The sequence below is a fragment of the Trachurus japonicus genome, chromosome 20 (assembly GCF_045865225.1).
Source record: "Trachurus japonicus isolate A0001 chromosome 20, Traja_1.0".
NCBI lineage: Eukaryota > Metazoa > Chordata > Actinopteri > Carangiformes > Carangidae > Trachurus > Trachurus japonicus.
Genome location: NC_140926.1, coordinates 6,606,015 through 6,618,305, shown reverse-complemented (window position 1 = coordinate 6,618,305; position 12,291 = coordinate 6,606,015). Strand labels below are relative to the sequence as shown.

General features: G+C 45.0%; 1 protein-coding gene across 6 annotated transcripts in view; it reads left to right on the top strand.

Annotated features, from left to right (window-relative positions):
* LOC146966280 (partitioning defective 3 homolog) overlaps positions 1-12,291 on the top strand; it is a 372,282-nt gene that overhangs the window by 150,101 nt on the left and 209,890 nt on the right. For all 6 annotated transcript variants that reach the window (XM_085762582.1, XM_085762580.1, XM_085762578.1 and 3 more), the window contains exons 4-5: positions 177-364; positions 4,208-4,345. In XM_085762582.1, coding sequence (XP_085618708.1) covers positions 177-364; positions 4,208-4,345 — 326 coding nt within the window. The remainder of the gene's footprint in view (positions 1-176; positions 365-4,207; positions 4,346-12,291) is intronic.

The following is a 12,291-nucleotide window of genomic DNA, read 5'->3' as shown; positions in this document are numbered from 1 at the left end:
TAACCACCACTTCCCATGTCTCAGCTGGGCTGTGGGGGTCCTGTGGCCGCCACACTGAGACATGTGTTGGACCACTGAGGTGGAAAGTGATCTGCTCTGTAAGTGGATGAAGCAGCAGGCGGTTTTGTTGTTGCTCTAACTCCTTTTCTTTCCTCCCCTCTGTCTCTCTCTCTTAGACATGCCCCTCCACGTCCGTCCCGGCAGCGACCCCTCCCTGGTCGACCTTCCTCCCGGCGAAGTCTCGGTCGCTCCGGAGGAACCGTCCAGAAAGAACCCGGCTCGCTGGTCCACGACCGCCGGCCTGCAGAAGTACAGCCACAACAAGCCAAACACCAGCACGGGCACCAGCAGCCTGGAACGAAAGGTAACGTATAGATCAGTGGTTCTCAAACTTTTTACACCAAGTACCATCCCAGAAAATACTTGCCTCTCCAAGTACCACCAAGTCAGGGGGGGCTTGGTCCAAAATATTAGTTTCTGACCTAAAAAAAAATGTTTTTGGGCTGTAAAACCTACACACAGCCATGCAAATTCACATGCAATGTCAGGGAGTGAGTGGGTATGATATTGAGCACATAACTCTAATGTTATCCCTTATTGGTGAAAGTGATGCTGTTACAACCATCCCCAGTTTTCCCTAATAATAAAAATTAATAATTAATAATTATAATGGCGGTATACAATGATACGTTGTTTCATTTTTCAGCTCATACACGCGTTTGTTTTCACTCAGGTCCAAAAGCCATGTGTGCCAGCGTCGTGTTTCCATGACGACTGACCGGAAAAGATTAGCAGTACGTCATGTATGTCATCGTAAAAGTAAAATTCTGAGAAGTAACACTAAACTTTAACATCAGAGACACACGTTGCCCAATTTTTGGTGCATCTGAAATTTATTTTAATTCAGTGAGTCTTTTGCGTACCACCTAGAGGGGGCCACAGTTTGAGAATCACTGATATAGATCATAAGTGCTATTAGGAGAAATACTTCTAAACCTCTTCGTACTGTGATGTAGCATTAATGTCTTGAAGGTTTATGTCAACCTAATAAAGTATAGAAACTCCACCGAGCATAAAAACAGATCCACACATCATTCACTCTCTATTACACCACTGTCAAGGAGTATATAGTGATTCTCTTACAACAGGCCCAGAAGTTATTTTCCACAGTGCTGCAGTTGCACTTGAGCTGCATCAATTATAATGTCAGAGATATGTGCTCTGAAATCTGCTAACCTCCAGCAGTCTCTGTTTTCAACTTCCTCACCAAGCTTTCCTTCCCCTCATTCTCATTCCTGCTCTCCTCCGCACCCCAAATCAAAGAAATAACCATTAGATATGAAACCTGCGCTGCCCTGCTTGCAGATATCCAGCAGTGGCATAGATACTCTTTATCTGAAACTAGTTTCCTCTGATAACGCCCTTTCTTTTCTTCCAAAAAGACGAGCGCAGATTGTTAAACCCCCTTCCCTTTGTTCAAAATTCACCTTTTTTCCGAGGCTTGCTAAGCCTCTGATTATGTCCTAAAAAGAAAGAAAAACAGCGAAGCTCAGGTACACCCTCCCCTGCAGCTTCCAAAAAGAGAAAGGAAGCCAATTAACTTCTCAAAATGGCTGCCCCCACATGGTGCTTATAAACCTCTGGTTCTTGCAGAGAAAAGGAAACGTTCCCGATGAAACGGGGGAGGTTAGAAAAAGAAGTGCTCGGAACGTGCCACGGCAACCCTGCACATGATTAGCTTGTCGAGAAGCGTCGTCTGATAACACGATTTAAAGATCCCGGAGTTCACAGAGCTCCGACAGCGCAGCAGCACGCTCTGCAGCAGGGGGGCGGAGGGGAACGTTTTTAAAGGAGGGGGGGTGATGTGTTTTTTTTTTTTAGACTTTTTCATTTTGTTAGAAAAGCTTCCTTTTTTTTTTTTGGTCCGAGCCAAACTGAGCAAACATGTGAGTGTTTGTTCGCTCACAGAGAATAAAACACATAAGAGGCAGGAGAGTCAAGAGGAGCTCGTTCAGACTTTCTCCTGCAGCGTGGCCCCCCCTCGATCCGTGTCTGTTTACACTCCGCGGGATATTAATATTTCCCGGCTTCCAGGTTTTACATAACAGGATTTAACAAATAACTGCACCCCGTGATTAAGAACTGTAGCTGTGACATTACACCACAGATTATTAGTGGTTTAATTGATTGCTTTTTTTCCTTTGACGTGACTTCAAACTTTAAATGATTGCTTAAAATTGACAAGGGCAAACAAAAAGTTCAGTTTGAATACATTTTCACTTCAGCATCTGCAGCAGGTGATCAGTTATCTAAATTAAATCAATCCGAGTCATCTTCCCGTCATCGGTGACTGGTGGGATGAGGAATAACGAGCCGAACACCGGCCGCTGTCATCTTTATTGTCCAGTACTGACAGGGCTATTACATTTTTTTTCCCTCCCAGTCTTAGTCCACATAATCTTCACTATCTCTTTTTCATACATCCCTCTGTCATATAGTCTCCGTCAGTCAGAGATGAAGTTTATTTTTATTCAATCAGTGCCAGATGTTCAGTGTATTAGTCAGCGCTGACTTTGATATATTTTAGTCCTGGCGTTAACGTTGTTCTTCGGGGGATCGTACATCAGTGATAAACGCTGCCAGAGAGCGTATGGATGCAGGCCATGCACATGCACACAGCAGCAACACACACATAGACACACATATAGACTCTCTTTATTGTCTGGGATCATTTCACACTGCAGACGGCCACGATCCGTCCAATCGGGGCTCGGTTCTGCTAAATCTCCACACTATGAGCCGATGGGACTCCTCGGTCGCTGTAAACTCATCACGTCTCCCAATGACTTTACAATACCTCGTACCCGCTGCTCTCCTCCACGCTTAGCACGGTCAACTAAAAGGAATCAGACGGTGGATATGAGCGCGTTGATTTACTGTTACCTCTCTGGTATCTGGCTTTTTTTTTTTTTTTACGATGTGATATGTCGTAAAAGTTTGTGGAGAGCGGGTCCCTGTGTCGCGGCGTGCGTGCGTGCTGCATCACATTAGCCGGGGTGGGGGAGCGAGGCCGTGATGGCTATCAGGGGCCGTCTCTGCGGAGCCCCACGCGTCCGGCTGAGTTTTACAGTCCTGTCTGCCGAGCTTCCTCGCGCCTCGTCATGCTGCATTCAGCTGCATTAAAACACACATGGCCTCTTACATTATGCAGTGCGTCAGCCTCCTTCTCTCCTCTTCTCTTCCTCTTCTGTAACTTGCTGAGCAACTTGTTTTGATTTGCCTTTGTTGGTGTTTCCGGCTGCCTCTCATCCTGTCTCACCGGCTGCACTAAGCCACTCAGGAGCTGTTTTTCTTCTCCTTCTTCAAGTTTTGTGTGTCTGCTCTTTTGTTGTGTGACACCTCATTAAAGAAATCCAAACTTCTGCTCTGTCGCTCTCGCTCCTCCGCTGCCATTTCGTAACTCATCAGACCCTAAATGATTCTCACTCTGTTTGTCAGTCTCTGTGAATCATTGTCTTCTCTGCTGTGATTCTTTTTTTAATATCAATTTGCATTCATTTTTATTCAGAGAGCTTCAGCCAGCATGTCCTTCAATCACAGCGGTTTCAAAGCCGAGGCTAGCATGTCTGGAATGTAATCTTGTGCACTTGTGTGTGTGTTTTTGTGCTCGTGGCCATTGTAATTCAGTCTGCTGAGGTCTGCTGGTGTTTGACATTACCTTGGCAGCAGCATTTTTGGAAGGTGCTCTTTGTGTAATGGAAGAGCTCAGCTGTGGCCGTCTTATTATAAGAGGCCTCTTATTAGCAGCTCTGGGTTTTTCAGACGTGAGGAGGGGGAGTGGAGGGGTTACGGGGTGAGGGTGAGATGGAGTGAGACTTGAATGAACAACTCGTTCGCATTGGTGTGTGGCTCAGCTCCAAGACAAACTAACCACCACCTCCCACCACAAAATGCCTGTCATCCAGCCACTGTAGATAACACTAATCCTCCAAACTGCCTGTTTAAAGGCCCGAAAAAGAAAAAAAAACTGGGGCACGGATCAGTATTTGAATCTGTTTGTCGAGAAAGGATTTCAGATGCGCTTGGTCGTTCCTTTGTGGTGCGATCAATGCGGAGTAAATCTTCTTTCTGACAGTAGCTTTGGTGTCACAGTCACGACAGCGTGATGTTAATCTCTCCACCTTCTTCTTCTTTTTCTCCTCCGCAGGGCAGAGGAGCCCACGCCTACCGCAGTCTGCCGCGGGACGCCAGCGCCTGGACGGGTCAGTTCCAGAGAGAGTTGACCCGCTCCTCCCTCAGCGCCAACCACCCCATGGTGGACCAGTGGCTCGACAGACAGGAGCAGGTACAGTCAAAAAAAAAAAAAACAGTCAGTAGTCATGGGTTAAAGGGATAGTTCAACATTTTGGCAAATTGGCCCATTGCCATAATCGCTATAGTCGTAGCAGTAGGTTCGTTACCTTTATTTGTCGGTGCAAGCTATTTTTAGAACGGCGGAGCAGAGAAGTGAGCTGCTCAGAGCTACGCTACAGAGGCTCATGGGATTTCTTGGTTTCCCTCATCAAACTCATCAAATACACAATCCAACAACTCCAAAACGCTCTGGTGGACAAGTTGTGAGCTGCACATTCACCACGCTATGAGATAATAACACAACGTTACGAGATGGAAGCCTTTTAAAGGTAGATTCATGCAAAACGGCTGATGCGTGTTGCATTCAGGGGCAGTTTTGCCTCTAAAACAACTCTGTCTCGTAACGTTCTGTTATTATCTCATAGCGTGGTGAATGTGCAGGTCACAACTTTTCCACCAGAGCATTTTGGAGTTGTTAGATTGTGTATTTGATGAGTTTGATGAGGGAAACCAAAAAATCCCATGAGCCTCCGTAGCGTAGCTCTGAGCAGCTCACGGCTCCGCCGTTCTAAAAATAGCTTGCACCGACAATTAACGAGGTAATGAACCTACTGCTATGACTATAGGGATTATGGCAATGGGCCAATTTGCCAAAATGTTGAACTATCCCTTTAAAGGTCAATATTTGGCTACTATTGGTTCACAAATGTAAAGATCATAGTAAATAAATCCAAGCAGTCCACTAAGCCAGATCAGCATCTACCCTCTTATTGACCTTATTAAATGGACAAGGTGTCAGCTGTGATGTGTCGAATCCACATTAAACACACATTAATGTCCATGTCTTCCTCTCAGATTAGTTCAGTCATGGTGGGACAGTCGCTCTCTCTGCCACAGCAGTGCACCGCTTCCTGGATCCATACATCCCTGTTGAAAGGAGTAGTAACTATAAACTGTGAACAAGCTGTTCTATGGATACTAGAATATCTTTATTTCCTATGATTCATCCCTCTGAGTGACAGCAACATGTAACATAAGTCAGTGTGAGTGGATGTATTGCCTCAGCATGACTGGCACATGTGTTTCTACTCTGTTTTGTGTCACAGTGTGTCGTATCGCGGGGTAACGTAACAACAGTAGTGACAGATAACAGAGTGGTGAGCACTGACCGAGCCGACGCGAAGCCGAAAAACAGCGGCTGACATCAGACTTCGCTGCTTCTGTTCTGCCTTTTTTTATTTTCTTTTTTATAAAGTAACAGCGAACACTCTTAGTCATCGCAGCCTTGTCTCCTCACTTCACACCTCCTCGCTCTGTCGGCACTTTGTGATTGTCTCGACTCTGTGACTGGTCCCTCTCCTCCTCAGCCTGTCAGGGAGGAGAGAGAAAAATATTCCCTTTAAAAGTTATTAAAAGTGACAGAGGCTCTCTGCTGGGAGAACAGAAATGACCTTGGGAGGTGTCAGACACGCCGAGCTCCACGTGAAGAGGATTTCTCTCGGTCTTTGCCCGTCGCCCGCCTCGGCTACTCGCTCTGACCCGTGTAGGAGGTGTTTAATCGATCTCTGCTTCATGTTGGAGCAGAAGAGAAGAGCAACCAGAGGGCGTGAAATGTGCAGAGGTGATGCAAGAGCCAACGAGGAAGTAATAAACCATTAGAATATGAAAGAGTCAAGCTACCGAACCTTTGGCTGTTGGTTTATTTCACAGACACGTTTCCTGCGTTGTGCTCCAGGATTATCGCATAAATGTCAGAGTCCTCTTTCTGGACTCATTGAAAATCCATCTGGCCCGTGTTATTATCATTGGTGAGGAAGTATTTGGAGTATTTCAACGTCTAGATTTACACTGTTTTGTCTCTGGCTTAAAGTGATGTCAGTGCAGGGTGTGGAAACTATTGTTCGTGTTATTACTCACCTTCTTCTTAAATGTCCTGACAGGAAGCAAGCTGAAGTCATGTGGAAACATGAAAAAGCAACATGTGTCTGTAGAACTTTTGCATATTTTACACTTTTCTGGTGCAGAATTTAAAGGGATAGTTCAACATTTTGGCAAATTGGCCCATTGCCATAATCCCTATAGTCATAGCAGTAGGTTCGTTACCTTTATTTGTCGGTGCAAGCTATGGGATTTCTTGGTTTCCCTCATCAGACTCATCAAATACACAATCCAACAACTCCAAAACGCTCTGGTGGACAAGTTGTGACCTGCACATTCACCACGCTATGAGATAATAACAGAACGTTACGAGACAGAGTTGTTTTAGAGGTAAATTCATGCAAAACCGCTGATGTGCGTTCCCTTCAGGGACAGTTTTTCAGCAAGCAGTCTCTGTATTTCCCTCTAAAACAACTCTGTCTGGTAACGTTCTGTTATTATCTCATAGCGTGGTGAATGTGCAGGTCACAACTTGTCCACCAGAGCGTTTTGGAGTTGTTGGATTGTGTATTTGATGAGTTTGATGAGGGAAACCAAGAAATCCCATGAGCCTCCGTAGCGTAGCTCCGAGCAGCTCGCAGCTCTGCTCCACCGTTCTAAAAATAGCTTGCACCGACAAATAAAGGTAACGAACCTACTGCTATGACTATAGGGATTATGGCAATTGGCCAATTTGCCAAAATGTTGAACTATCCCTTTAAAATGTGGATACATGAGAAGATGAATAGTGGTGCTGCATTGTAGGTCCAGGTTGGTGGGGCTTAGTTGTGACATCATAAAGTCACAGGAAGTCCTGATGGCTGTTTAAAGGCTCAGTTTCTGAATTCAGACTGTGTGTTTCTCTGTGGACTGAGGCTTTGATACTTTCACAGTGTTAATATAGAAACTAGAGCAGCTTTATAATCAAACAACACGTTGAAATCCCATTTTATACCTTTATGTTTTCAGATTCATGCCAACATCAGGCTGTAAACACTTCCTGAGAAACAGCAGGAGCTTCACAGTGTAAGAACCCACTGGTGCTTGATGCTACCTGAGTCTCTGTAATCTGACAGTAAATGTGACCAAAATGGTTCACAACACACAAATCTGCTCATTAGAGGCGACACAGTGTAGGTTTCAAATAGGCACTTAATTAGCCAATTGTTTCCCTCCTTCACTCACTGTGTCTCAGCCTTGATGGTTGCCGTTCCTCCCACACACGCCGCCGCCACCGCCGTGATATTTCTGTTTTTCTTTGTCTTTTTGACGGACAGGCAGGGAAGCAGCACCGAGTGGGTTAATTAAAGGGAATTGTGATCAGTGCTAAGGCGCTGGCAGAGATAATGAGTTGACACACGTACGCACACACATATATATATCCCAAGGTTTTAGGAAAATCACACCAATTAGCACTTGTTTGTTTATCGCGGATTATTTATCTTCTGTACTTCATTGTTCCGCTTTATGGGTAAAGATAAAAGCAAAAGATGATGAAAGCTAAGAAAGGGCATTGCTCTCATTTCTCTGCAGAACAAATGACGCACACACCGCTTTGTGTATGTATATGTGTGTGGGTGTGTGTCGAGCTCCAGCAGCATCACTTCTTTACTTTATATATATTTAGATCCTCCTAAAGTTTTTTTGAAGCACTCGCTCATCAAATCTGTTCCCTTTAGCAGCTGATCTGTGCGATGCCGCTCTGTTCTGCCCGGTGCACACTCTTAAAGTGCTTTAGTTCAGCATTTATATTTAAGCAGGCCTTTCCACCCCCCCCTGCTATGAATTAGGAATGTGAAGTCAGGAACATTGACTTCAACGCTTCAAAGAGTTTCTGGGGAAAGTTGGATGCACGACACCAGCGACGGTGCAAATCTGTGATTCTGTCGTCAGCTGCAGAGCTCAGAGGTGATGGAGGAATCTGCAGCCGGGTGAATCAGAGAGAGGTTTTTTTTTTTAGATTTTAGATTACAGACTCTGGTTTCTTTAAAGGGATAGTTCAACATTTTGACAAATTGGCCCATTGCCATAATCCCTATAATCATAGCAGTAGGTTTGTTACCTTTAACTGTCGGTGCAAGCTATTTTTAGAACGGTGGAGCAGAGCCGCGAGCTGCTCAGGGCTACGCTACGGAGGCTCATGGGATTTCTTGGTTTCCCTCATCAAATACACAATCCAACAACTCCAAAACGCTCTGGTGGACAAGCTGTGATCCGCACATTCACCACGCTATGAGATAATAACAGAACGTTACCAGACAGAGTTGTTTTCGAGGTAAATACAGAGACTGCTTGCTGAAAAACTGTCCCTGAAGGCAACACGCATCAGCGGTTTTGCATGAATTTACCTCTAAAACAACTCCGTCTCCTATCTGAACTATCCCTTTAAAGATCAATATTTGGCTACTATTGGTTCACAAATGTAAAGACCACACATAAATCCAAGCAGTCCACTAAGCCAGATCAGCATCTCCCCTCTTTAAACACAGCTGCACATCTATAGAATATATATACGTATATATTATCTCTTAAGTGAGATAAGTGTCTTTATATTTAGAAAACCAGTCAATAAATTCAGTGTCAAGAGGTCCCATCTGAGACTTCATGACCTCCAGTCCCCAAATCCCTTTATACACAGACACAGACACACACACACACACACACACACACACACACACACACACAGACACACACACACACACACACCCTGCCAACTGTCAGCCCATAAACACCAAGGCCTTATGAGTTATTCTTTATATAAACAGCTGACATTAACCGGCCTGTTATTCCACTGATGAATGCTAATGGGCCTTCCCCGCTCAGCATCACACACACAAACACATACGCTTACACCCATTTGGAGCTGGCTGAGTGCTTCCCCTCAGTATTATTATTATTGTGTGGCCTTGATGAGGGGACCAGAGGCCATTATCATCAGCTGGACCAGAGGGTGGGACCCACAGCAGCTGTCAGTCATACAGGGGTTACACCCAGTGGCTCATAAGAAGGAAGGCTGAGCTGGTGAAAGGCAGAGATATGATAATGTAAATGTTCATTATTGTGTTTACAAATAGTTATCTGAAATCATTTAGTCATTTATTATTTTCCTGGCATCCTGTACGCGGTGATGAAAATGCTGTTTCAACAAGACAAGCTGAAAAAGAGACGTGAAAAAAAACAAAAAACAAATCTGTTACATAACCGAGTCCAAAACATGTGTGAGCCGCAGCAGCTCTGATCAGACATCTTTGATCAAGCCTCCAGCTGTCCAAGTGCCTCCCTCTCTTTGTTGTCTAAATGAGACACCTTGTCTGGCGAGTTTTAAAGGAAAACCCAAAGTGGCGAGGTGCCCGGCGAAATCACGGAGCCGGCAGGCAGCAGGTTGAAAAGAAGACGAGTCTGTTCAGCTCCGAGGCGCTGGCTGGCTGCGCCAACACAACACGCTCCTTCACTTTCATATCTTCACATCAAAGCCCCCCCCCTCCCCAAAACAAACACTGATTTCCATTTGTCAACTGATTCATCAATAACATGTTGTTTTTCTAACTTGAGTCAGAAGCCAGAAGATGTTTTGCTGTACAGGTCTTCTCACAGGGTCAGCTCTACATCTATACACTTAAAGCAGATATCAGTGGAATGTTTTTGTTAATATAAGTCCTAAATAGTCCTATTTTCCGTCAGCAATCACTTACATGAAGTATTTCAGCCTAAACACGAGTCTCTCCGTCACTCTGCTCTGCTGTAACCCGAGGAGAAAATTTTCCTTGTGGGATACAAGTGTTATCCAATGAGGGGAGAGAACGGCATGAAGGGCTGTGTGTGCAGCCAAGGGATGCGCGTGAATGTGGTGACGTAGCACGAGGACCAATTGATGCCTGACAAGGGCGGGGGCTGCTAACTCATGGTGCGTTCAAGGAAACTCGTACTTTGTGTTTTTCCTTCCTGTGAAGTCATACCAGTTCGATCTGGTACGAGTTCACGGGTCGGAAGTTACGAGTGGCCGTTATAGGGAACTTTCACAGACAACAGGACGGTAAAAACACGAGCTACGGGTTACCTGGAACGCTACCAAGTCGTAGTTGTGACTTGAAGCTGTAACTTACGGTTTCAAAAGCCTGCCTTGAACACAGCATTAGCCGAAACGGCCGTGCCGCTGTTATCTGCTTTAATGACTATTTAAAATGAAGCCGAGTTAATGAGCACACCTTCATTTGTATTGATTGTAGACCTTTTTAATGTCATTGTAATCTCCTGAGTCAACCACAGTTTTAGTCTGTTTTGGCGAGACCTCTCTCTCACATTCAACTGGTCTCAGACCTTTGGGAAATAATATGTCTATTGATTTTCAGTCAAACGCGCTGAAACAAGTCAAAGACAAAAATATCAACACTCCGGCTCACCCAGATATTTCCCTTTAAACACAGATCAGTGTGTTTTGCTTGTGTCTGTCATTATGACAGTGATTTCAGTGGAAATCTTTACATGGCACAGGTTAAATGTTATTTTTCAGACATTTTTGTATTTCTCAGACAGTGGAGGTTTGACAGCAAACAGGGAAAGAGAATGGGGGAACAGACATGCAGTAAATGACTGTCCCGGTCAGGAGTCAGACTGGTGATAATAATAATAATAGTAATACTTTATTTAGATAGGGACAGTGCATATTGGTGAACAATAGTAAAAAAAAAAATACTATTGTAAATACACCGGATTATAACAGAGCCGCTAATTTGCATCCGCAGTCCCTGATAAATAAATAAAATATAGCGGACAGTACACTACATAGATCTACATTGATCTCCTGCATGAAGGCCAGAGTCTACAGTATATGGGACGTATTACTCTCTAACCTCTCAGCCACCAGAGAGCACCCCCAGGGAAAAAAACATTTGAAAACAAACTAAAGAATGAACAAAAATAAATTGACTACAGTGAAAAGCTCCTCAGAATCAGACCAAGTCCTGAAGTGAAGGAGTTTCAGAGGGAGAAAAAAGAAGAAAAACTTGGGACACTTTGAAAGAAACCCTTGGGCGAGTCAATTCTGCACAAAAGTTAGCGTTTAATTCTCTGTGCCGTAGTTGGTTTGTGAACTCTGAGTGAGTGTACTCTCCTGACTAGCCTGTTGTGGTGGAGCCCACACAGTGTGCAGACCCTGAGGCGAGCTGCAGGCAATGTTAGAGCAGTTGAGCATGGAGAGCAAACATAGCAATAACCCCCCCCCCCTCTCCCTCACACACACACACACCCCCACCCCACCGACAAACCCTGCCTGTCTCTCTCTGTCTCCACCTGTCTGTCTGGATGAGTGATGAACAGGTGAGCTCAGCCTCCCTCTGCCTTGTGTCCCCTCCGTCCAGCGCTGTATCTACGTGTCCATTCATGATGTTTTGGGTAAAACCTGAGTGGATGTTTGATTAAGAATTGGGTGGGGGGTGGAGGGGGTCTGTTGCGTGCAGGAGAGTGCTCAGAAAAAAAACTGCAAACCACATTCCAGAGCGGTGCAGTCAGCCGCTCCGTCTCCGTGGTGTCCTGTGTCTGCAGAGAGGACTTTGCACTTATCCAGACCCTCAACTCTCAACTCTCCCAGAAACACACACGGGAGGGTCAGCCAGCTCCACGGCCGTCACAGAGGTGGATGAGAGGGCCACAGAAAAAACACACTCCAGTCTGTGAGTGTATGCATACATGCATGATGTACTGTACTCAGCATGTCTTCTCTAATTGTTGCCCTGTGGCTCTGACCAGTAGGAGCTGCTGTGTGATCAGCAAACACTGAGAGCTCAGTCAGTACTCACCAAAAGCACATTTTTCCTTTTATTCTTTTCCTCTTTTAAGCATCTTTTCTTTTCCATTTCTCCCTACACTGCAAAGAATCTTCATTCATATGAATTCATTCATTCTTATTCATAGCTTCACAGGCAGGTGTATGAAACAACCATTAGGTTTCAGTCAGTTTAGTCAGTGCACTCACATGTTTGATGTCCCTTTGCTTCGTAGCCAAGATGGCGACCATGTCCTTCG